Here is a 27899-nt window from a genome sequence, read left to right on the forward strand (position 1 = left end):
CTGAGCAAACCAGGGACAGCCTGCTGCTCGTGCTCAGCCAGTGGCAGGAGAGAAGACAGCTCAGTGGGCTAGATTTTTCCCGCTCTGTGGTTTTTGCTCTGTCGTTTTTGCTTTGTCGGTTACAAGCCTGGGTTCACCAGCTTGCCATCACCACTGGCACCGGCCTCAGCCGTGCGTGCGAGGACGAACGGACAAACGCCCGTGAGCTCTGTGCCTGTTTTGTTCTTTTGTTAGCAACAGATCGAGCCGTTCTGGGGGTCCACATGCATGTCCTCTTCTCTGATTGGCTAGTTAGGTCCCAGGATAGCTATGAAAGACATTATAAAGACTAACTATAAAGCCTAACAATGTGATTTATTTACTTGTAAAAAGAGCAGGATTCTGGAGGAATGAGGTCTTCTCAGGTCCTGAACTGGTCCCGCGCTGAGTGTCCTGTCCGAGTCACACCTGGCTAAGAACTGCCCACGAGCTCGCTGTTAAGATAACCTGGAGTAAAAATGTCTCAGTTTCAGTAACAGTCAGGGCTTGGTGGTGGGAATTGTAGTTCATTAGAAAGCTGTGCGACAGGAAGCTGGTAGTGGAGAACAGACAGCGTTTACTATAGCAGCTTTACATTCTAAACCAGAGAACATAAACAAACTGTCATACCACAGAAATTTACACTGAGTTTGGACGAAGATTCATTATGTGTGATTCTGTCAGGATGAAGGGATACACACTTATACAGATGTATACCTCAATCATTATATTTACAGGTATATAGTCATTATATATACAGGTATACAGTCATAAATATAGTCATTATATATACAGGTGTTCAGTTATTAAATATATAGTCATATTTACAGGTATACAGTCATCATATATACAGTCATTATTTATATTTATATATATATATATATATATATATAATGTATGTACGTATGTACATATAATGACTGTATACCTGTGTGTATGTATGTGTATATAGTGGATAAAAAAAAAAAAAATTATATATATATATATATATATATACACACACACACACACACATGTATACAGGTATTATATATACAGGTATACAGTCATTTCAGTTATATACAGGTATTATGTATACAGATATTATATATACAGGTCTACAGTCATTTCAGTTATATACAGGTATTATATATACAGGTCTACAGTGAAATAACATTCCTCCAGGACCAAGTGCAAGAACAATAAATATGAAATATTGGAAAAATAATCAAGAATTTTAGGTCAACACCCACCAGCACCTCATATAATGTATATATACACAGTGGACCTCATATTATGTATATATATACAGTGGACCTCATATAGTGTGTATATATATACAGTGGACCTTATATATATATACACAGCACACAAGCACACACGGAGACAGACAGACAAAAGAAGAGAGAAAATTGTGTATGAGACAAGTTCAAAAAAGACATTCGTGCAGTCCCTGAAACACTGGCAGTTTTAGTAGGGGATATAATGCTCATAAAGTAGATAGCACTCTAGCAGACATACCGGAACGCCTTACTGAATGTCTGGGACAAGTGTATATGCACATCAATCGCACTGCCTCAGCCAGAGAGCTTTATTTTATAAAGGCACAATTTGTGTGTGTATTTAACTGTGTGCCTATAGCTGTGTATCAAAAGATTAGTAGACTTTAACACTGTGTAACCCAGCTTCTGGACTACCCAAACTACCACACTGTGTAACCTGACTCCTGGACTACCCAACACTACCATACTGTGTAGCCTGACTCCTGGACTACCCAACACTACCACACTGTGGATCCTGACTCCTGGACTACTCAACACTACCACACCATGGATCCTGACTTCTGGACTACCCAACACTACCACACTGTGTAACCCAGCTTCTGGACTACCCAACACTACCACACTGTGTAACCCAGCTTCTGGACTACCCAACACTACCACACTGTTTGGACAAAAATATTCTGTGTGATTCTGTCAGGATGAAGGGATGCACATTTATCCAGATGTATACGTCACATATGAACCTCAAACCTGGACCTCACATATGAATCTCAAACATGGACCTCAAATCCAAGTCCTTGATTAACCCTTTAGTACCCACACGTCAGTTATTACCCATTTCGTACCCACACCTCAGTGATTAACCCTATATTACCCACACCACTAATACTAATTTCAGCACCTCTACACATAGCAGATGCTTTTTGGTTCAAAATATTCTTCGAGTTGCCATGGCAATAGGGACACTGCCCATACTAAAGAACCCTTGAAGCACGCTTCTGAAGTGTACTTGTTCCCTGATTCTACTGCTCCAGCCAAACGTTTACACTGTGCCTAATGAGCCTCATACATGCCTCACTTTTATGGCAGTTATATTTAGTTATATGACAGTTTTAGTTTTTATTCCTGAAGAACATTCCTTTTAAATGCTTCAAGGCAACGTTTTACCCCACAGTGTGCCAAAATAATAGTAAAATAAAAAAGTAGTAAAATAGCAAGCTATCAGCTCCAAACATGTTTCTGCAGATATCTGGACGTTTGAGCATGTGTCTGGCATCAGAGTCTGAGTGCTGGAGGAGGGAAATAGAACATCCAGCATCAGATCCAGATGAACGGCAGAGATGAATTCCGTTGTTAAACTACAGACATAAAACTCTCTCTTCCACTGCTTGCCAACTGTCAGCGGTATGGCATGTGATGGGTGAAGTTGGGGAGCTTTGTCATCTCGCTGGCATGTTCCCAGTGTACCCTGGTGTACTCTGGCACACCCTGGTGTACCCTGGTGTACTCTGGCGCACCCTGGCGTACCCTGGTGTACTCTGGCGCACCCTGGTGTACCCTGGCGTACCCTGGTGTACCCTGGTGTACTCTGGCGCACCCTGGTGTACCCTGGTGTACTCTGGCGCACCCTGGCGCACCCTGGCGTACCCTGGCGTACCCTGGTGTACTCTGGCGCACCCTGGTGTACCCTGGCGTACCCTGGTGTACTCTGGCGCACCCTGGTGTACCCTGGTGTACCCTGGTGTACTCTGGCGCACCCTGGTGTACCCTGGTGTACCCTGGCGCACCCTGGTGTACCCTGGCGTACCCTGGTGTACTCTGGCGCACCCTGGTGTACCCTGGCGTACCCTGGCGTACTCTGGCGTACCCTGGCGTACCCTGGCGTACCCTGGCGTACCCTGGTGTACCCTGGTGTACTCTGGCGCACCCTGGTGTACTCTGGCGCACCCTGGTGTACTCTGGCGCACCCTGGCGTACTCTGGCGCACCCTGGCGTACCCTGGCGTACCCTGGTGTACCCTGGCGTACCCTGGTGTACCCTGGCGTACCCTGGTGTACCCTGGATCAACATGCCATGCTTCACTGGGTGTTTGTCTGACCTTCCCTGCCTGTCCACACTCTGCACTTATGCTCAGACACAGTGAGGAATCACTCATGTTCACTCTGGCCTAGACAGCTGAGTGTTGGATTTTAATAAACTCCTCTCTTTCTCTCTCTCCCTCCCTCCCTCCCTCCCTCTCTCTCCTGCTCTCTCCCTCTTTAAACCTGAGATTATTTACTCAGTCTTAAAACACATACTGCGATGAAGAGACCTAGTTCTTGGGGAGGAACATGTGAGTGAGTGATAAGACCATGCTCTTTACCACACCACACATCTGATCCTGCTCTCCCCGCTGATGTCCTGGCTCAGGGGCTTCTTGAGGGCGCCCAGAGACGTCTGTCTGGGGGCAGCTGGGTCAGACCTTATTCCCAGTGGCATTTCTTGAATTTTGTTTGTCAGAGACATCTCAGTGGAATCTTTTCTGAAGTCAGAATGTTTGGTGTTACGGCTCATGGGAGATCTTAGCCAGCTGGAGTCCCCTGAGCTTCTGACAGGAGGTGCAGGAATGCGTGGAATGGATGGTGACTTCAGCTTTTTAGTGTTTAGCGTCTGTTTTGCTGACTTATCACCTACCACAAATATTTCCAGCACTATTCCACCCTGTAGACCCTAACCACAATCTCACAGATGAGTTTTCCAGGAGCTGCCTTGTGCCAAGGTTTCCACTGGCGTAGGTGTAGCCTGTGTGTGTGTGCATGTGTGAGTGTGTGCGCAAGTGTGTGTGCATGTGTGTGTATGTAAGTTCTACTGTAATATGTCATTAATGTGATATCAGTCCTGTTAAGTCCATCACACATACTCAAACAGCATATTTTTTCTCATTTGAATGTGTATATTCTCAATATATTCACAATATTCATGTTATATAAGAGCTTTTGGCTGGTGCAGAAATGCTGATAAGAGACAGTCCAGCACAGAGGTACTCAGTTATATACAGTCATTATATATACAGGTATACAGTCATTATAAATAGTCATTATATATACAGCTATTATATATACAGGTATACATACAGTCATTATAAATACAGTCATTATATATATATATGATGTCATCATATGTACAGGTATACAGATATGACTGTATACCTGTATTTTATATAATGTATACAGTCATATATAGTTTCAAGTTTCAAAGTTTGATTTGTCACGTACACAGTCATACATGGCATAACTCGCAGTGAAATGCTTTTGTGACTGCTGTGTCCGACCTGAGGAGATACACATATATTACAATATATGTGTAATATAATATGTTTATATACACAATGTACAATGTATTTGTATATATACAAAATTTACAATTACCAGTTGCAATTTACAGTTTACAATTTACAGTTATTACAGTCTTTTTATGATGTTATTGACATCATATGCAGTGCACAGAGAGGTCCCCACAGTTCATCAGTTGCTCTGATTCAGGGCCTGAATGGCCTGCGGGAAGAAGCTCCTCTTCTGTCTCTCTGTGTTGGTCTTCAGGGAGCAAAAGCGCCTCCCTGACCTCAACAGAGAGAAGAGCCTATTGTTGGGATGGGTGGGGTCCTTCACAATCCTCCTGGCCTTGGTCTGGCACTGCCTTGTGATAGATGGTCTGCAGGTCAGGAAGTTCCATATGAGTGATGCGCTCTGTGCTCTGGAGTGCTTGTCTGTCCTGCTTGGTGCTGTTCCCAAATCAGGCTGTGATGTTCCCCATGAGGATGCTCTCAATAGTGCAGGTGTAGAACTTCCGCAGTACCTTGGAGGGCAGTCTGAAGTCTCTTAGGCTTCTGAGGTGGTAAAGACGCTGATGAGCCTTCTTTTCCAGGGAGTTGTGTGGCTGGACCAGGACAGGTCCTGTGAAATATGAACTCCAAGGTACCTGAAACTGTCTACGCTCTCCACCGTGGTTCCATTGATCCTCACAGGTTGGTAGTGCCGCTCCTGCTTCTTACTGCAGTCCATAATCAGCTCCTTTGTCTTGCTGACGTTCAGGAGGAGATTATTTTCCTAGCACCAGTTCTCCAGGTGTTTAATCTCCTCCAGGTAGGCCCTCTCATCGTTGTCCGAGATCAGGCCCATGACAACGGTGTCGTCAGCAAACTTGACAATGATGTTGGAGCTGGAAGTGGCTGTGCAGTCGTAGGTGTGCAGTGAGTAGAGCAGGGGGCTTAGGACACAACCCTGAGGAGCTCCAGTGCTGAGGGTGAGGGTGGATGAGACAGTTGCCCACCCGTACTGATTGTGGTCTGTCTGTTAGGAAGTTGGAGATCCAGTCACCCAGGGATGTATGCAGTCCTAGATCCTCCAACTTAGTAGTGAGTTTGTACAGGTGGGTCAGTGTGGTGTGAAGCAGATGTGCAATTGCATCATCAGTGGAGCGGTTGTGGCGGTATGCAAACTGCAGTAGGTCCATGGAGGCTGGCAGTGAAGAGGGGATGAAGTCTCTGACTAGCTTTTCAAAGCACTTCATCACGACCGATGTGAGGGCAACAGGGCGGTAGTCGTTGAGGCCGGAAGGTCGAGACTTCCTCAGGACGGGGATTATGGTGGATCACTTGAAGCCAGATGGGACGATACCGAGCGTCACGGCGAGGTTGAAGATGGCGGTGAATACCGGGGCTAGCTGGTCTGTGCAGGCTTTGAGGACCCTCCCGCAGATACCGTCTGGTCCCACCGCCTTCCTGGTATTCACCCTTTCAAACACTCTCATGTCACTCTCCGTGATGATGAAGGGGCGCTGCTCTATGGTGGGCTCTGCACATGCGTCGTTAGCTGCACCGATAGCACCATTAGCGCTGTTAGCATTAGCGCTGCTAGATGTAGGCTCGAAGCGAGCGAAGAATGTGTTTAGCTCGTTCACCAGAGATTCATCCGCACCCACGGATGTCTACATGTATACATGTATACAGGTATTATATATAGAGGTATACAGTCATATATATACATGTATATAGGTATTATATATACAGGTATACAGGTATTATATATGCAGGTATACAGTCATTATGTATACATGTATTCAGGTATTATATATATATACAGGTATGCAGTCATTATATATACATGTATACAGGTATAATATATATACAGGTATACAGTCATTTCAGTTATATACAGGTATTATATATACATGTATACAGGTATTATATATACAGGTCTACAGTCATTTCAGTTATATACAGGTATATATACAGGTATACAGGTATTATATATACAGGTATACAGTCATTATGTATACAGGTATTATATATACAGGTATGCAGTCATTATATATACATGTATACAGGTATTATATATACAGGTGGAAGAACAATAAATATGAAATATTAGAAAAACAATCAAGAATTTTAGATCAACACCCATCAGCACACAGTGGTCCTCATATAATGTATATATACACAGTGGACCTCATATAGTGTATATATATATACAGTGGACCTCATATAGTGTATATATACACAGTGGACCTTATATAGTGTATATATACACAGTGGACCTCATATTATGTGTATATATACACAGTGGACCTCATATTATGTATATATATACAGTGGACCTCATATAGTGTATATATACACAGTGGACCTTATATAGTGTATATATATACAGTGGACCTTATATAGTGTATATATACACAGTGGACCTTATATAGTGTATATATATACAGTGGACCTTATATATATACACAGCACACAAGCACACATGGAGACAGACAGAGAAAAGAAGAGAGAAAATTGTGTATAAGTACATGAGACAAGTTCAAAAAAGACATTCGTGCAGTCCCTGAAACACTGGCAGTTTTAGTAGGGGATATAATGCTCATAAAGTAGATAGCGCTCTAGCAGACATACCGGAACGCCTTACTGAATGTCTGGGACAAGTGTATATGCACATCAATCGCACTGCCTCAGCCAGAGAGCTTTAACTTAAACAATCTACCCAACACATGACCTACCCAACACTACTACAATGTGTAAACTGACTCCTGGACTACCCAACACTACCAAACTGTGTTTTCATATAAAGGAATGCCTGTCTTCAAAAGAGTGCTATGTAAAGAGGGGAGACTGAAAATGGCAACAGGAAAGTTAGGAGCGAGGGCAGTCTGGAGCGAAGGGAGAGGATCTGGACTGAGCTTCACTTTGTGTTCTAAGACTGAGTCATAGATTACTGGTTTTTCCCCTCTCTAGCAGTCTCTCGCTCTACCTCTCTCTCTTTAATAAACCCCCTAAAATGAACAAACTGCAAAAAAAAGAAGTGCAACAAGAAAGCAAGAGAAAATCTTCCTTTCTCTTTCCCTCTGCCTCTTCTACCCATCTCCCTTTCACTCTCCTGCTCTCTTGCTTTCTTGTTGTTTTCTTTTTTGTTTTGTTATGCTGTTCGTTTGTTTTTTCCCCCAGCGGTTTTCTTGAGTCTTGGCCCGAGATGCAGTACACCGTTCTGCACACGGGCAGCACTAGTGAAGGGCGGTGTGAGTCCTTTGATGGCTGTGCTTTTTCAAACGCTGAAATGAAGTCAGACCTCACCAGGCCCCGACAACCAGGTGGCGAACACTTGGCCAAGAACCTCCTCCTCTGAGCCAAGTGGCTAGAAACCTTTGCTGAATTTATCTGCACCCTTTTCCACGGACAAATTATTTTATTGTTCCCCTACAGTTGGTTTGCATTTGTTCCTGTGGCTAATGACGGGTCTAGGCCGCGTGCCTCAGTCTTGTTGTGTTGTGTTGCGAACACACCCCAACTGGTGCGGGTCCCTCGATGACGAGGTGTGTTCGTGATTGGTGCGGACAGGAAGATGGAGTGACTGTACTTCATCTCCATGGGGGCTTGTCACCAGGAAAAGATCCATCAAACAGAACCATGATCGTGTGCGGCGGCCAACCCGTGGCCGTGGGACCGCTAAGCTCCACCCCCTCACCTGGAGGTCACATCCCCACTTTTGCAAGGGCTAATCAGATTACAGCAGCGGTCATGTAGCCCCCTCTGTGCTGGGCGGGAGATGGGGAGATTGGTTCTGCGTGCTGCACTCTCCCTGACCCGATCGCCACCGAGCAGAACGGGCACTCTAATCTTTTACAAATGGCGGGAGACTCCAGGATCAGGATCAGGCACTCTCGGATGATGGCCGAGTCAAAACAGGCTGCGATTCGCAATGAGATTCCGCCCAGAATGTGTGTGAATGGAACTAACGCATACCGTCTGTCCTCCTCCGAGCGTGCGAGCGTGCGTGCGTGCGTGTGTGCGTGTGTGTGTTTCCCATACTGAGGTCAGCATAAGTAGATCACTGTATCATATAAAATAGTGACTAACGTTTTGTGATTATATTCAACATTTTTGTTTATGTGATGTCCTTGACTTCAAATAACCAAGGTGAGATGTGAACAGGATATAATGAAAGTTGAATATCTGGGCCGTGTCAGAGAGGAACGATAACCCTCAACCATACACAGCACTTGCCAAAAATCCTGAACTTATCCAGCAATCTCTGCTTTTACAACACGATTTAGACAAACATCTTATTGAAGCACAATCTGCTTTCTGGTGGTGGTGGACATGGGGCTTCGTTCTGCCGCCCCACCTCTCCCCAGTGGAGAAAGTCTCTCTGCTCCTGGAGAGGAGCGCAGAGTGTCAGAAACATGGCTTTCATTCTTCCTCGCCAAATCACGTCCAACGGCACATCCTGAGGACTCGGAGACGCATTCTCATACGCTCTCTTCGTTTACGTGGGTTTAGCTGTGTCTTCGGACCGTACTGGGCCCAAATTGACTCCATATAGTTGAGGCTCTGTTCCAGAGGCAGACGCACACAACATCTCGCTGGATTATCTGATTCAGAGCTCCCTGTGGAATATCTGACTGGGGTAATCCATTATGAGAGAGAACTGATTTTCTTCTCTGTTTTTTTCTTTATGAAATGGTGATATATAGTTAGCCCTCATACTGACTGTGTATGTGCTTTCTGTAGTTTTGCTCAAGTATATATTGGAGATATCCTAGCGAGGTTCGGAGGTGTGATTTCTTCTTTTGACTTCTCAAGTTTTTCCACATTTAACTTTACAAACATTTAATTAGTGAGGGAGTGTGAGGCACGGAGAGTCTCCGGGTCCCTATGGCATGGCTGGGTAGGCTAAGTGTGTTTAGGTAAGGTAATGTTTTATAAGCTCAGTGTAACTGGTTCTGCCACTATAAAATAAGGGCTTCTTTTCCTGTTCTCCTCTAAAATTCTTTTTACAGTCAAATTAAGGGCTGGAGCAGGACTTGGGCAAATAAAAACCTGTATAAAAGAAACACACAACAGGTTTGGGAAGCAAACTAAAGGAAGCCAAGCTGACATGCGGTGAGGAGCGTGACGCATCTCTTCTGCCCCGTGCTTCAGGAACTGTGGCACTGCTGAGAGATGGCCCTGACTCTGGGGGCGTGCTGCGCAGACAGGGGACCCTCACTTCTCTTCTGGGCCTCGGTCCCTTCTCTGGGAAAACATCAGGCAGCTGCTGGCACAAGCCACCCGAGCACTGAAGCATAAACCAAGTCCAATTAGCGACATAAGGATATGCATGCTACTGCAGGCCAAAATACACTCGTTCAAAAACGCGGGGGGGGGGTGGAGAAGCTGCTATGTGCCCTCCTCTGTTTTTTTCACTTGTTTACATTAGGGATGATGTAAAATAGTGTTCATATTTCCCCTTAGATTTGACTTTTTAAAAACACTTAGCTTTTCATAATTTTTCCTCCCAAAGGAAACATCTGCATTTCAAAGTTTTCCTTGCAAAGATGAAAGATGAAAAGCAACTCCGTTTATGGATCTGGGATCCTTTTTGGAAAATTTCAGGCATGAAATGGGTAGTTATAGTTTTATAGTTGGTAAACACACACAAAAATGGTGCCACACTTATGTAAAAAAAAATAAGATGGATGTGCAATAATGCTTTCACTTCTAAGTGAATACACCAAAAATAGCGTCTCAGTATCTTTTCCACTATAGGGCCAGTTCCTCAGGCTGTTCCATGCTGTTCCAGACTCCTGAGGTCGGTTACGTCTTCCCCCCCCCCCAGCTGAGAATCCGGACCAGGACACGTCTGTGGCAGCGACAGGTCCTCCAGTTGACAATGTCTGTCGTTAAGCAACTCTGGTCACTGAATGTAGAACCGATCGGTGAGCGTCTGCATGATTACGCCATCCCACCTGAACAGATCTGTGGCTCGGAGCACGGAGAGAAAACCCTGCTCAACGTGGTGTCTGAGGTGCACACGTGTGTGGAGCGTTTACTGTCTGTACTCTCCATTCCGCTCTAGATTCCCAATCTGGTCTGGGGGGGAAACCTGGCTCATATTCCCAATTCTTTTGCTATAAACTCTGGACTCCCAGTGTTGTTCTGAAAGCCCTCCCACCGGCACAGTGCGTATTGATGCCTGATGGGGATTCCCATCAATTGTGAAGTAATAAGAAGCCTCTTATTAGTTTTCACAGCCAGTAACACGAAGGAAAAACACAGGAACCCGGGACCCTCTGACACGCTGGCTGTTGAGTGCTTACTCATTCAGGATAGATTTACTCATAAACTTCGTCAAAGGTGGGCCTGCCAGCCTCCTCCGTGATTGGCCATCTGCAAAAATATCCCTGTATTTATCACGCCCCAAACTCCCATCCTCAGAATAAGATTCAGTGCGTTTCTATGACCATCTCACCATGACGCCCGCCTTTAAGACGCATGCGACCCCCCCAGCATCCGAGCCCGAGACCCAGAGTCAGTTAATCCCGGCTGGGGGCCTCAGCCGCTGTGCGTTACCCCACCTCTGCGCTCCTCTCTGGGGAACTTTGTGTTGTGAGGGCCCTGTTTGATGTGTGATGATATATATGGTCTGGCTAACTTTACCCTATCATATTACAAGCGGCCTGACTGTAACAGATGTGTGTGTGTGTGTGTGTGTGTGTGTAGAGCTCCGCGTGGGGGGGCCAGTGGGGACCCTCGTTAATGTGCTCCGTGAGGCCGGACAGCGCTTGTTCCCCTGGCATGAGGCATTTCAAAGTGCTGTCGAGCGAGCCTGTGCTTTGGTTTCCTCTGTTACCGACCCTCAAGGGTGGCGCGTCCGCAGCGCTTCTGTGACTGGGAAGAGCCGATGAACGTGACTCCGGGTCGACGAGAACGCGGCTCCATTTGTTCCACCTCTACCAGTGATTAGGCTGGGTAGGCATTAGGTTTGTGTTTTGACCTGGATCGGCAGTGCGGATTAAACAGCAAACATAAATAATCGAATTATTGTCAAAGCAAATGTGCTTCAGAAAAAAACGTCATTCTCGCGAACAGAGAGCCACGAGGCGGCCAGGTCGGTTCTTCATGCTCGCGGACTAGATCCAGCAAGCCCCGCGCAAACGCAACATGGCACTTCAAAGCCGCACTAGTCACAGACAGCGCTTGAACGAAACTCCTGAAATGAAGTTTCCATCATTTCTCCTCCGCTAAAATAATCATAACAAAAAAGGATGTGACATATGATTCCCCGCTGCTTCTCGCGTCAACATCTGGTTTTATGTGGACTAATAACAAGCATGTTCCCGGGGTCTCGCGGGCGGTGTAGGCACCCACCCCAGTAATCATTCTGAAATGGTGTCCTTTTTAATTACAGCGCAATTACGACCTCTTACATCCTGTCAGACCGCGGGCACATCAAGGGAATGCCCTGAGTGCGCCAAACGCTTTATTATACACAAAAGCCCTACAAAAACGGGAAATCATGCAATCACTACTAATTGGTGATTTCTTCTGCAGCGACGCCCTCATTCGTGGAAACGCGCGGTTTTTAAACAATAGCCCACACAGTCACCTATGCGATTTAGGATTCGGCGAACCACTGCCGCGCCAGTTTATTTCCATGTTTTGCGGATGAATTTAGCCACTGTCATTTCGGAGGAATTTCCTGCCATCTGTATCCAATCGAATTCCCTCACATTTCTGCGTGCTTGTAAATAGTGGGGAGCGCGCGAGCGGAGATGGTCGCGCGCGTTTCGACGCAGGCCAGAGGTGCAGCGACAGAGCCATGCATGCAGTATTAGCTCGCGCTAGCGGGGGACTATCCGACCAGCTAGCGTCAGTCGCTCGGATCGCGTAAACTCAGCGGATCGCCTGCGTGTCAAACCACAGCGCGTATCGGCGCGTATCTTCAACCCGCCTGCGTGCTGGGCTTGTTTGACATGGCGCTCCACGTGCATGCCATTAGCTGTCATGCGCCTGGAATTCTCGAAATGAAAATATTAACCGTGACTCACAGTCTTGCAGGAGTTACACTTAGTCCTCTGGATGCAGGACAGGAGCGTCTTTCATTCTTAATCACGCGGGTCGGTTTTCAAACGCGAAATGAAGGCTGCGCGAGCCCCTCGCTTTTGAACCACAATCGTGACAAACGAATTTGAATGTGAAACGATGTTTTACAAATAGCGGCAATTTCCCATCGACGTGGCGCGAGGAGAAGAGCGGCTGACTAAGGCCTTCGCGAGACTGGGGCCTTTTGTTCCAGAGAAAAGCGCAGGCTCTATTTGCGCTCGAGCTCTGCTTATTCTGTCACAGTAAATTTATACCAGGGTTATTCTCAGTGGAAGATGGACAGGCGCGCGCACACACACACACACACACACACACACACACACACACACACACACACACACACACACACACCTTCAGACAGTGGACTGGGTCCAGTCTGTACATAAATCACACATCCTACAGTCAAAAGCAATGATTCATACCCAGTGGAGTAGTCAGCGGAAATGAATGAATGAACGAATAAATAAATAAATAAATAAGTGTAATATATTTAAGTAAACGGGAACAGACTCGCACTCACAAACAGCTTACAGTGCTTTTAGGAGACCTCTGAAGGCCAGTCCGGATGCTGCATTAGTCAGCAGAAAGCAGCCTCTGCTGGGAACTGGAGAAGCGTTATAGAAGTGTCACAGACTGCAGACTACAGACTACACTTGCCCTTTAAATACATATATGTACGGTTCATATGACGAGGCAGGAACTCCTTTGGCCAGTTCATGCATGGGTTCTGTTTTCCTTACTGAACACAAAATAGATACCATAGGCCTGCAAACCACCAAAGCAGTGTAAATAAGAGAGGCCTTGTTTTGTTTTTACGGTGCTTTATTAATGCATTATTTAACATATAATGTTGAAGTTGAGTCTGATGTTGCCAGAACATGAAGGGTAAATTTATTGCCTACTGACTATCGTCTGTTCGACCTGCTCCGTCTGTCTGTACTGCACTGGGTCAGTGATGGTTGTTGCTGTTCGACACGTTCTCTCATGAGTTATCCTGCTGCGTGGCATGGATTTGAGGCCGGGTCCAGTTTGGCTTTGATCCTTCGCTGGTGTTTTGGCAGTGCAGTTTAGCTCACCGCCTGACGCTGCGTTTCCAGTTTGGCTATCTGTGTGATGCCCAGAGCGTGACTATTACTGGCAGACCCAGCGCTCCATGTGCCCGGCTCACCCTCTGAGTCCGCCGGGCTCTGGAGCAACAGAACACCAGCTTCCCACTGGGAAGGGAAAGGGCTTGTTTTTGTGTAAGCATGTGCCTGTGTGTATCTCTGCGTTGGTGTGTGTGCCTGGGTGGGACGATTTTTGTAGGCCTGTTTTGAGGTCTGTGATGTCATTGATGATGTCATTGATGATGATGATGATGATGATGATGATGAGACCAGGGGTCTGCTGCCAATACCATCAATACTCATCGAACAAGGAGAATTGGCTAAGCCACACCCAGGAATGTACCAAAGTGGGCTAAAACAGGGGTTTTGCCCACACTGAATCCAGAGGATGGAATCTCAGCCCCCAAAGTGGTGGAAAACACTGCTTCTACCTCTAGCACAAGCTCAGAGGTGACTGACATGGCCCCGTCCACAGAACACGGCCACTCCCCACCCCATCCTGAACCAATCAGCCATTGTCTTTCTGAGAAGCAGAGCAGCAGCGGTCAAAGATCCACCCACGCTGCCCCAACAAGAACAGACTTGCCGGCACCTCCAGTGACAGACGGTCACCACCAGGGGGTGGCATGGCCCAGTCCAACCCAGTAATTACTGCCAAGGTAAGGTAGGGGAGGCATTGGCCAAGATGCATGGGAACACTTACAGAGGCCCTGTCATTGGCAACAATCACGGCTGAGTATCTGTTTGAAGGCTGCTGATAGGTTTGCCTTTGGCGTTTCCAGTTAGTGTGTGTGTGTGTGTGCACATGCATATCTTTAAATTGCTGTGTAACGCTTTATCCAGTGTGGGCCTTGATTGATACGGTGTGGTGAAGTGGTGGGCTGTAGAAGTTGGACCCAGAGCTGTATACTGGTTACTGTTCTGCTCACCTGGCTGATCTGAGCAAAGCAGCTGCCAGCAGCCCCTGTCTGGCTGCTTCGTCACATAATAGCGCACGATCCAGCACGTGAACCAGCACACGATCCATCGCACGATCCAGCACGTGAACCAGCACACGATCCATCGCACGATCCAGCACGTGAACCAGCACACGATCCATCGCACGATCCAGCACGTGAACCAGCAAACGATCCATCGCACGATCCAGCACGTGAACCAGCACACAACTCCTGCTCCTCCACATTTGATTAGTGAGACACTGACTGTTGGGACAGGCATTTAATATCTCACCAAACACGGCAAATTCCATATTACAGTATTCGTTTAGATGTTGTTTCCTTAGTTTGGAGCTAATCTTTCCTGGGAAGTCAGTGACTTCACTGTGATGGGTACCAAACTGGAGTTTGACTTTTTAAGATGTTTAAAAGGGGCGGGGTCTCATTATTGTTTGTCTTCATTTATCAAATATATTTGTTTGCTTATTTGTTTGTTAGCTGGTTGGGTTATTTGTTCTTACATGGTGGTTCCAATTTGGGCAAAACTGATTTTGCCCTTCTGAGAAAGCTTGATGTCTGAGGGTCCCAGTGATCCAGCCAAGAAAACAGAGACAGTTCAATCCCTTCATAATGCGCCTGAGCTCATCGTTCAGCCCAGTCATCTGTTCACTGCACGTCTCTCTGTTATTCTTCATGTACTCCTGCCCTGCGGTTCTCACTTATACAGTCCGGGCTTGGGCTGAGACACAATCTAGGCATGTGGGTTATGAATTTGAAGGAATCTCGTCTCTAGCTGTAGATAGAGGTCAATTGAGGAAAGGACAGAGCTAAAAGGAGTCAGGAAAAAAATAAACAAACTGATTTCTGATGGCTGAAAAAACAGTGAGACTGAACAGAGAGTATGACAGAAAAATGAGTGTAACATCTGTCTGGGAAAAACACAGAGCGTGTGTGTGTAAGACAGGGAGAGATAGTGTGTTTAGGGGGAGTAGATGGTTTGACATTGTGTGTGTGTGTGTGTGTGTGTGTGTGTGTGTGTGTGTGTGTGTGTGTGTGTGAGAGTGGGAGGGAGGAGTTGTGGCTCATTTTTAACCATTTCAGCACTGATGCTGTGATTTATGAAACTGAACTGAGCTAAGTTAAAATGTCATTGCAGATTTCCAACTGTCATGAGGTTTTGAGCAGATTGTTGTACTTTGGATTCAGATGTTTGATGTGTCTCTGGATGGGCACACACACACACACACACACACACACACGCACACACACGCACGTATATACATGTGTCTATGCTATCCTTGTAGGGACCTTCTGACATAATTATTACTGTAACGAATTAAGGACACACCTACACTTAACCTTAACCCTGACCCTAACCCCAGGAACCAAACATCAGTTCTCTGACTCTTAGTTTTTCAAATGCAAGTACAAATTTTTGTTAAAAAACATTTGTACCTCTGGGGACTGAAAGGTGGTTCCCACAAGGTCAGAAATGTCAGATCTTCCTATGTTTGGGGGAATTTTATATATATATATATATATAAACACACACACAAACACACCCACCACCTCTATCTCCTCACAAGTGTCCTGTGTGCACCGTGCAGCACTCCCGTGAGCGCCTGTTATTCAGACATCTGCTTTTCATTGGTTTGCATCTCGGAAGACTTGAAAACATTAAGTGCTGGCGCAAGGGCAGGTCTCGGCCGAGCACTTAACACGGCGCTTAGGGGACTTGAAAGGAGAGGAGCGAGAATTATAGAAAATGAAGTGTCACTGAAATAAAAAAAATCACCCCAGATTACCGGCAATTACATTTAATAGCACCTGGACCATCTGCTGATCAGATGCAGCGGTAGTGGGGGTGTGGGGTAAACTGCTGAGAACTCAAATGTCCCGGGGGGGGTCAGCTTCCTACTGTACCACACTGTAGGATGGCGGAGACAGTCTGATCCACTTAAAATGATAAGTTATGTTTATATTTATGTTTGTATTATATTAATATAATAGTAGAAGCTCATTATTTTTAGTATTTATTTTAAATGATATTAGTAGCAAATCTATAAATAATAATAATTATATTATTATTTAATATCATGTAATGTGTGTGTGTGTGTGTGTGCGTGTGTGTGTGTGTGTGTGTGTATATATGTGTGTATATATATATATACACACACACACACACACACACACACACACACACGCACACACACAAATACCTGGAGAATAGCACCACTAACTAAACTACACGAAACATGATTGATTAAACTAAACACACCACACACACGATTAGATTCCACTGTATTTATTTATATTCTTACTTCCTCCTTCTGCTCAGTTTTGTTAGTTTTTTATGAAAACGCAGGATACATTTACATTTACAGCATTTGTCTGACGCTTTTATGTTGCACCATGGTCCTGGAGGAACACTGTCTCGTTTTTGTAGTGTACTTGTATATAGCTGAAATGACAATAAAACCTCTTGAACTTGAACTTGAACTTTCATCCAAAACAACTTACAATTCTGACTGAACACAACTTGAGTAATTGAGGGTTAAGGGTCTTGCTCAGGGGCCCAACAGTGGAAACCTGGCAGTGGTGGGACTTGAACCAGCAACTTTCTGGTTACTAGTACCTTAACCACTGAGCTGATAAACTACATGAATGTATCCAAAAATACATGTTATAGTAAATACAATCCATTCTAGTACAGCACTGCATCCAATACAACACTGAATCCAATAAGTGATACTGCACATACACACACACTGTACATGTTCACACACACTGTACATGTTGTGCATTAGCTCATGAATGCCACTCTGCTGGGCTGAATCTGTGTTTTCACAACTAGACATTAACATTGACTAGCCACGGACGCACTAGCCACGGACGCACTAGCCACAGACGTACTAGCCACAGATGCAGTAGCCACAGATGAACTAGCCACTGACGTTGCAACTTGCAGTTCAATTCACAACATATACAGTCAGTAGGTCTGCCCCTGAGGTCAGGGTTGGGGTCAGGATTGTAGTCAGGGTTGGGGTCAGGGTTCAGGGTCAGGGTCAGGCTCCTACTTCAGCAAGATGAGGTGTTGAAGACCAGCTATGGATGTTCAGTAAAATGTTGTGTAATATATACAGGATGTTGTATTACAGTGGTGGGATACTGGCTGTTACACAGACTGCCTCATCGCATTCACTGCCAGCTGCTGAGTTTTCGTGACGACAGCGAGCAACAATTGAGTCCTTCTCTTGCTTTCCTGCCTGGGTGTGTGCTGGCCTGGGAACTGACTGCGTTTGTGCCTGCTCGTCCAGTGCGTCTGCTTGCCTGTCATCAGGCCGTGACGCTGCTCCGGCCCCCAGCCACTGAGGGCCCGGGACACTGCTCTTTCTCTCCTGTGCTTCCAATCAGCTCAAATGAAAGGTGGGAAAAGGACTTCTCTGGCCTGAACCAACAGAATCATTGTTACTGTCTTTTGTGTGCTTTCCAGGTAAAGAGTTGGGGGGGGGGGGGAACTCTCTCCTTCCACTCTTCTCATCTCACAATAAGAATGTAGATCCAGCCCTGAGGAACGGTGACTTGAAATATAGCGCATGGTTTCAGGGCCAAAAAGCCAAAAATATCCCGGACTGGCTAAACCAGCCAGCCAGCTCAAACCTCACTGCACACACACACTTACTGCACACATTTACATTTGTGGTATTTATCTGACACTTTTGTCCAAAGCAACTTACAATTCTGACTGAACATAACTTAAGCGTCTTGCTCAGGGGCCCAACAGCGAGAACTTGAACTGGCAACGTTCTGATTACTAGTCAAGTACCTTAATCACTGAGCCACCACTGCCCACACACACTCACACTTAACACTGGCAGAGGATCACCTGGAAAGAGCCCCAACAGTCAGTGATGTCTGTGGCTTACAGAAGATGGACTTCGTGGGCTGGAAAGTGCAGACATGACCATTTTAATTACGTGTCTATATTTGTTCCCCAGAGACTTTGGGACTGGGTATAAAAGGATTATGATTGCTATGTGGATTATTCCATACACATATAAATACTCTCAAATTAACACTGACTATATGGATTATTCCATACACATATAAATACTCTCAGACTAACACTGACTATATGGATTATTCCATACACATATAAATACTCTCAGACTAACACTGACTATATGGATTATTCCATACACATATAAATACTCTCAGACTAACACTGACTATATGGATTATTCCATACACATATAAATACTCTCAGACTAACACTGACTATATGGATTATTCCATACACATATAAATACTCTCAGACTAACACTGACTATATGGATTATTCCATACAGATATAAATACTCTCAAACTAACACTGACTATATGGATTATTCCATACACATATAAATACTCTCAAACTAACACTGACTATATGGATTATTCCATACACATATAAATACTCTCAGACTAACACTGACTATATGGATTATTCCATACACATATAAATACTCTCAGACTAACACTGACTATATGGATTATTCCATACACATATAAATACTCTCAGACTAACACTGACTATATGGATTATTCCATGCACATATAAATACTCTCAGACTAACACTGACTATATGGATTATTCCATGCACATATAAATACTCTCAGACTAACACTGGCTATATGGATTATTCCATGCACATATAAATACTCTCAGACTAACACTGACTATATGGATTATTCCATACACATATAAATACTCTCAGACTAACACTGACTATATGGATTATTCCATACACATATAAATACTCTCAGACTAACACTGGCTATATGGATTATTCCATACACATATAAATACTCTCAGACTAACACTGACTATATGGATTATTCCATACACATATAAATACTCTCAGACTAACACTGGCTATATGGATTATTCCATACACATATAAATACTCTCAGACTAACACTGGCTATATGGATTATTCCATACACATATAAATACTCTCAGACTAACACTGGCTATATGGATTATTCCATACACATATAAATACTCTCAGACTAACACTGGCTATATGGATTATTCCATACACATATAAATACTCTCAGACTAACACTGGCTATATGGATTATTCCATACACATATAAATACTCTCAGACTAACACTGACTATATGGATTATTCTATACACATATAAATACTCTCAAACTAACACTGACCATTCACACTTTAGCCTCATAGCTGTTGTTTTTTTTGTTTTGTTTTTTCAAATCTAACATGCTAAAGAGTCAGAACTGCAGAAACTGTGTCACTTTCCAAACAGACCTCACTGCTGATGAGGCCTTTAGCTCAGACTTGGACCCGTTTCCTACCGGGTCAGATCTGGACCTGGGCCTGAGTGCAGGTGACTCAGGCCTGAACTCACGTCATGGTGGCTGGATTGCAAGTGCTGCTGTCCCGGATGCTCTCTTAAATAAAGGAACGTTGTTTAGATGGAACAGAGGTTGCACACTCCCTGTGCAGCTCTGACAGACCTGGACACTGGCTTCCTCTGACACTGCAGTGCTGAGTGGAAACCGGATCTGTATTATATCACTGTTGTTTTGCAATGTGCATCATAAAATTACTTCATGGGAAAATGATCTCGTGGAGCCATCGTGGGTCTGATCGTGTGTCTTACCTCATTTAGTTTATCGTTACGCTGATTTCATTTTTTCTTTTTCTTTTTTTTCCGAGGACACCGTGAAGGTCCTTTTCGCATCGTTGCACACGGGCGCCTCATCCTAGCGCAGGACTGTGGTATCGCGAGGGAGTATTGAAAGGCACCTCGAGTGAGTGTGGGCTTGTTAGCCAATGCCAGAGTTTCAGCACAGAGCCGGATGGGTATCTTCCCTTCCTCTCCCTCTCTCTCTCTCTCTCTCTCTCTTTTCTGTGGCTTCAGTCTTTCCTTTCTCTCTGCTCACTGGGAGACTTCCATCTCCTGACCAAACATGACAGTGCTGGACCCAGTGCTGGACCCAGTGCTGGACCCAGTGCTGACCCAGTGCTGACCTGGTACTGCCCCACCTCACCCAGTCCCAGTTCACCACTAGGCTCCAGCCAGGAGGCCCAGTGTGGTGGATTACGTCCCCCAGGTCTCTGCAGAACAGCTGGGATTAACTGTTAATGTATCAAGGTTTTAAATCCTGGACGTCTCCCTTCCCCCTCACGTGCGCACGTCAGTGTACAGATCTGGATGGGATGCTTTATGGCATCCAGAGCTGAGTGGGAGTGTGTACACAGGGACATGAGTCTCTGGGATTTGGGATGCAGGGACATGAGAAACTGGAACATGAGATACAGGGACGTAAGATGCAGGAACACAAGTCCCAGTGTTGCCTGGAACTTTGGATTTTGGCATTTGTACCTCATTCTCTCACTATTGTCTCACTTTGACCTCATTCTCTCTCTGTGGTCTCATGTCTCCATGTACACACTTCTGCTCAGCGTTGGACTGGAACAGTTTTCATAAAGCATCCCATCCAGATCCAAACACTGACGTGTGCATGTGAGGGGAGAGGGAGACATCAGGGAGGGTACAGTTAAGGTACTTAATTAGTAATCAGATTCAGCCCAGCAGAGTGGCATTCATGAACTAATGCACAACATGTACAGTGTGTGTGTATGAACAGTGTATGAACAGTGTATGTATATGTAGTATAGGTAAAACTGTCCAAGTGGAGAATACTCCAAAAGCCATGAACACGCACTCAGAACTGGCCATTGTTTGAGTATGGATGGACACTATTGTCCCATGATGCAATGCAAAATGAAAAGGAGCTATTCACGTGTGAAAACTTGGAAAAAATGGTAGACTATGACAAGTTTAGCAGTGACGGTTATAGGAGAACAGGTGTTTAAATGTTAATACAAATTTGATTTCTCTTTATAAAAGTAAAAATAATTCCTAAATATAATGGTTACTGTTTTAGTAAAAAAGCTGTTTGGAACATTGGCCACCTAGCTCAGAGTTAGGCCTTTGTAATAAAGCTAAATAGCTAGCTAAATTTAGCTAACATCCATATTTGTAAACAAGGTAGAACATCATGCATTTTAGGTGTAGCTTGCAATGATGCATGTTGGCATAGCAATGCTTCATCATTCCCTGTTAGTACCAAATGGAATAGTATGCATGTAAATATTTTGTGTACTAAACTGCCAAACCTGTGCTATTAAGATGAGTGTATAGTGTATGTCTTATTAGTATTAGTGTGCAATGTGTAATTGGAACACACCCTAGGAATGGGCAGTTTGAAGTGGACTGGCTTTGTGGTGTCCAAGGGCAAAGTGAGTGAGGCTGGATCTGCCACACAGGAAGCTGTTTTCCACAGACTGCTACTTGAGCCCAGAAGTTAAACAATAGTTTGGGTTTCAAGGCTCCAGATATGGTATTGGGTAATTTTTGAAAACAGGCCCATGTCCGACATTCCTGTGGCTCCTGGCTGCAACTCCCTGGCACCTTTGGTTCCATACTAGCAATGATTACCTTTACTCAATAGCTCAAAACTATTTTTTACAGACACATGACATCTCAATAGTGAAATTAGATCTGATAGGAAAGTGAATTTTAATAGCTTAAAAAATGATTGACTGGGAGTGACAAATGCTTCTTAGAATTTCTGTTCTTAGAATCTTCTGTTCTTAGAATCTTCTATTCTTAGAATGTTCTGGTGTTAGAATGTTCTGGTGTTAGAATGTTCTGGTCGGATTTTCTAAGAACACAGTATATTCTTTCTGCCACATAGGCTAGGAAGTAAAAAAAGAATCCCATCTGCGGTTAATTACCTGTTTCCCAGTGGTGTGTTTAAATGCTGACATTTAATAGTAAAAAAAGAAAGACATTTGCTCATTGTGTAACCATATTTAGTCTAAGTAAGCAGAAATTTAACAGATGCTAAACTCAGGCTTGTGTCATAGAGCAGAGTATTTATCTAAAAGACTTATAGCTTTAACCTAAACACGACTATGTGGAGATGTTATGGAGTATCTAATACGCTTCCTATAGAGTGCTGTAGAGTTTTACTGACTGGTTGGTACTGAACTGTCTGTCCGGATCCAGTATAATAGCACTGTGGAACTGTTGGAGGGTTGATCTGATTGGTGTGAACACTGCGGGAAAAGATCCAACAACAGTGTAAAGAAATATCTGAACATGTTCGTAGTTTTTCACCAGAAAGTGTGTTAACTTGCCGGTGGTCCGTGAGTGAGCGGACACACACGTATCCAGTGGACATTATTGCTTGGAATAGCTAGACTGAGCCTAACTACATTTAGAACAACTTTCTCCATGTTGGCTGATTATTTCCATTGAGTTTTCCACAGTTTCTACTCCAGGTCTCGGTGTTCCTTCTTCAGCGTTGCCCCTGCACGACCAGTGGATGTACATAAAAGCAGAGGAATCAAATAAACGGCAGCAGATGAGTTTAATGACAGATCTGTAGTCAGTAGATCAACAATTACTGGACTTACGCTTTTACGTAAGCCGCTGTTTACTGGAGCCACGCAAGTCTGCTTGTGTGTGAGGTTGTGTGTGAACACTGTGCATCATAACCCTTCCCACATCATACCTTAATATCCATGAAGAGAGAGTCATATGTTTCCCTCCAATAAAACAAAAACTGAACGTATTTTGGCGCTGTTCTCTCAGCTCATTGGTGAAATGTCTGAATAAAATGTACAGAACCCCCTACAGGAGATTTTAGTACTAATACCTCATCAACAGCAAGTGGCGTCCTATCTGAGCCCACAGAAAAACGCAGTCAAATCACACGGGGAACACACACAAAACGTACAGCAAACACACAAAACACACACACAGGATGCACACAGCCCAGCATGGCTGCTGGGATTTTGTTTTTAAGACCAGCAGAGCTCAGCGTTCACTCTGAGGAATAGCTTCAGCTCCTCTCTGCCCACGTTCGTCTCTTTCCCCTTGTTAAAAGTCCACAAACCCCCGAGTCCACAAACCCCCGAGTCCACAAACCCCGGGCCTCCGTTCAGCTGGAGGACCCCGTGCCTCTGCTGTCAGGGGCCGCCTGGATCACTGCGGATGAGGTCGGAAGTGCCGGGCTTCCGAGAGGTCCGCTGTGGAGCTGGCCTCCTGACTCAGCCGAGGATCTTCTGTGTCCCCTGAGGAACTTGGAGGAAATGAATGAGAGACTTCCTCCCATTTACAGAGCTGAGTGGAGCCAGGAGTTTACTGCACCAGAAAGACCCATCGCTATCGGAGACATCTCAGCAACAGAGACATCTCAGAGACAGACATCTCAGACAGAGACGTCTCCGAGACAGACATCTCAGACAGAGACGTCTCCGAGACAGCACATCGCAGTCGTTGCTCGCTTTCCTCTCATCTCTCACACTCTGATGCAACATCTTTTATTCTGCTCTTTCTCTGTTCGTTCTCTGTTTTCTCTGTCCTCTGTTTTCTCTGTCCTCTGTTTTCTCTCTGTTCTTTCTCTCTGTTCTTTCTCTCTGTTCTCTCTCTCTCTCTCAGCCTTATTGGGTTCCATATGTTTGGGTAGCAGCGTTGCTCTGTGTGTGTGTTACAAGATTATTAATAACATCAATGTGAGTAAATTAGATTTATGAAATCCAGTTAAGATGACTGAGCATCACATGTGGCCATGCTTGGGATAGGCTGACTCTCCATTAGGACACATTTCCACACGCTCTACGCCCCACACAGCCCAAATGTGTTCTGTTATGTTTCACTCCAAGGACAATCTGGAAGTGTTTGCCATTTCAGAGCAATGTCACTGTTCCGAACTTCAGCCTGACCAACACACAGTCCTGCTGTGCTCTTTGGCTAAGGGATGGTTTTAGTCGCTGAAGGCATTTTGGACCTTTTATATAAAAACACTCATATATATTAGAACATGTATGTTTTAATATTATTAATAACACAATGCAATTTATTATTTAGTTATTTTCCATTTGAAATTTTCATCTGTGATTTCAATAAATATTTTTGCTAATATCAAATACAGCAGTCAGTCATTTAACATGAGTCAAATGCAATATTACAGAAAATGTCTTTAAAAAAACAGTCTCTCTTCCTAAAGGCTATTACTATTACTGACTATTATTGACCATGTTACAGCGAATGGTGGACGGGGCACACATTGCCTGGAGAAGGACAGCGGATTGGAGGTTGCGGGAGACGACTCCGCCTCTCTGCACTCTGGTCACGCCCTCCAGGGCCTGCCTGCCTCCCAGTACCTCCACAGAAACCAACGCGAACTGTCGGCACAGAGCTTGAACCTGCAGGACGACCCCACACAGGACAGGTAACGCGATCAAATCTAGCACAGGACCAAGAATGAGATTTGATGCAACAGGAATCTGTGCAGTACAGAATACTACAGAATATTAGTTTAGCTCTGTAATCTATCCAATTCCTCATGTCTCATTATTATCCCAAATCTCTCTGGCCTACATAATCTATGGAACTGTTTTCACTTTAGTAGGAATCAGGAACACTCACTGCTACAATATTCTGATTGTGCATTAGTTTTTAATTAGGCAGTATGAGTTTGAGTGTGTGTGTGTGTGTGTGTGTGTGTGTGTATAGGGGGGAGGGCAACTTTGAGATGGTCTTTGGAAAAGCGCTCGTTATGTTCATGCTAGCAGTATTAACACAATGCAAACCTGAGAAACAGTAAACAAATCAACTCCTGCTTCGCATTACTGCTGTGGGACCAGCCAGGCACTGAAGCCAGGCACCACAGACCCAGCTGTGCCATCCAGGTCATATCTTCCTGGAACATCGCTCCTGACAGGCAGACAGGCCGTGAAAGAGGCCCGACAGGGACTGAGTAGATGACACTGTTTGGCCGGCGTGCTAACATCGGCGTTTACCTGCATGGATGAGGTACGGCAGGGAGGAAGTAAGACAGGTATAATCTCAAAGAGGGAGAGAGAAGACAGATGAGATAGAAAGGACAGAAAAAGAGAGAGGGTAGACTATAACGAGAGATGGAGAGATGAAGGAGCAGACGAGTGGGGCCTTCTCATATCACTCAGGAGCTTTGCACAAAATACATAATGATCCAACTGACAGGAATTATTATGTGGAAGGTCACAGCACTGCGCCATGAAATATGACCCCACCCCCATTCACGAGGCCAAAGATTCCCGCTAGAATGGCGAGTATTGTCGACGGGGGCTCTTCTAAGATCCCCATTATCCCAGCAAACCAGGTGACTCCAGTCCAGCCCCATGCAGGCTGGGGTTAACCCCTATTGTGTCATCAAACGCTCGTGAAATGCGCGGGCTGAGAGCCTCTCTGTCCCGTCAGAGTCTTAAACAGCTATTCATAACTATGATCCGGCCACATTTCCTGCATTATTAATTCATGGGGTTGCTCAGGGAGCGTTTACGGGGCTCACGACCCGCCGGTGGAAGCGCACCGCGAATTTCCAGTTTCCTCATGAATTTCTTCAAACAGCCATTTCCTGGGCGGAGTTCGGGCTCAGAAGTGCAGTGTGTCGGAGCGGAGCGCGGATGTGTGCGCGCAACAGAGGAGCGGAGTTGGAGCTGTTTGTGGTGGGAACTGTGTCTGCCGCACCCCGGCGCGAGCAGATCGCTGGGTTGGGAGCACAGAGCCCGTCTGTTCGTGCTCTGTGCGGATGAGAAGTTTCGTGGGAGGACGACTGTAGCAGGGCTGAGTCCACACTCTCCACACAGCCCCCGCTCACGTTCCTGCGCCCCGTGTGTCTGTGTGTGTCCTGCAGGTCTGGAGCCTTTCAGCGGGATCTCGGCCCGCCGTTGCTGACTGCCGCTGTCCACCCGTCTCTAAGCTACGGTGTCAAGCAGGAGGGCTCGGTGGGCTTCGCTCCAGGGGCGGAGTTTCCCACGGGGAGAGGCGGAGCCGGCGCAGCAGGGCGGGATCAAGAGGGGCCGCGCAGGAGGGGCGGGAGCTTAGCGGGCGGCCCGTCTGCGCTGACGGCGTGCGTGTTTAATAATTCAGACGGCTCCTCACTGCTGCTACCTTCTCCAGGCGGCGCTCGTCACTCCGCACGCGCGCTGAGCTCCGGCAGCGCGAGACGCCGCGGCAGGTCTGTGGCGGCGCAGTCCGACGGCTTCGACGCGGCCGCCGTCATCTGCTCCTCCCAGATGTCCGTGGTGGCTTGCGTGAACGGCGTGGGCGCGCTCCCTCCTCCACCAACCCCTGCCACCTTCCCCCACCCTCCTCTTAGGCCTCCGCCCGCCCTCAGCCCGCGCGGGCCCTCGCCCTCGCCCTCGGCCTATCTGCCCGCCCTCTCGTCTTCCTCCTCCTCCTCCTCGTCAGCGGAGCCGTGCGAGGATCCCGGCTGCATGCAGGCGGGGCCCGGTCTGCCCCCCCACCCCGGAGCTCTGCCGGACGGCCGTCGGCGGGCGTCGGCCGCCCTGAAACAGGAGCCGATGGACGACTTCTCCCCTGCGGAGGATGGGCTGTTTCGCCACTGCCAGCAGCAGCGGGAGCACTGCGCCTCCAGCCGTGCCCCCATGCCCCCACCCTACCACCTGCACCAGTACCTGGACTCCAGTCCAGCCGCGCCACCGCCCCCGCCCGCGGCCTCGGGCCTAGCCAGCCACCAGACCCCGGAGCGGGATGACGCTGGTGGGGTTTTTACCGACAGGCAGGTTTGCCGGTGGATCGACTGCAGTGCCGCGTACGAACAGCAGGAGGAGCTGGTGAGGCACATTGAAAAAGTCCACATTGACCAGAGGAAGGGGGAGGATTTCACGTGCTTCTGGGCAGGCTGTATCCGCCGCTACAAGCCTTTCAATGCCCGCTACAAGCTGCTGATCCACATGAGGGTGCACTCGGGGGAAAAGCCCAACAAATGCATGGTGAGTAGCCAAGGGGCTCCGCTCCTAGCCAAGCACACCGTCCGTCGGCCTCACACGCGCCCCAGTTAAGGCCGGTCACAGTGGCCGGCCAGTGAAAGGTGACTACTGCTCATGTCTTTATTAGCACACATAAAATTACTCCAAGGTGACCCGGACCCTTACAGCTAAATCCAAAATAAAAGTATCCAGAAGTTGGTAGCGTCGGCCTTAAATTTAAAAGGTTTCTTTTTCTGAGGATCAAAAATATTAAGTACAATGTACAGTACTGACTATGGTGATTAGTGTAGTGTTTATTTGATATATGCATGTTCATTAT

General features: G+C 46.1%; 1 protein-coding gene across 3 annotated transcripts in view; it reads left to right on the plus strand.

Moving 5' to 3' along the window:
- The window catches only part of glis1b (GLIS family zinc finger 1b), a 75460-nt gene that overhangs the window by 6346 nt on the left and 41215 nt on the right, over nt 1–27899 (plus strand). For all 3 annotated transcript variants that reach the window (XM_081707527.1, XM_081707528.1, XM_081707526.1), the window contains exons 3-4: nt 24849–25035; nt 26482–27583. In XM_081707527.1, the coding sequence (XP_081563653.1) occupies nt 24849–25035; nt 26482–27583 (1289 nt within the window). The remainder of the gene's footprint in view (nt 1–24848; nt 25036–26481; nt 27584–27899) is intronic.

This window comes from Electrophorus electricus, chromosome 25 (assembly GCF_041902795.1).
Source record: "Electrophorus electricus isolate QZ-2024a chromosome 25, ASM4190279v1, whole genome shotgun sequence".
In the NCBI taxonomy this organism is placed as follows: domain Eukaryota; kingdom Metazoa; phylum Chordata; class Actinopteri; order Gymnotiformes; family Gymnotidae; genus Electrophorus; species Electrophorus electricus.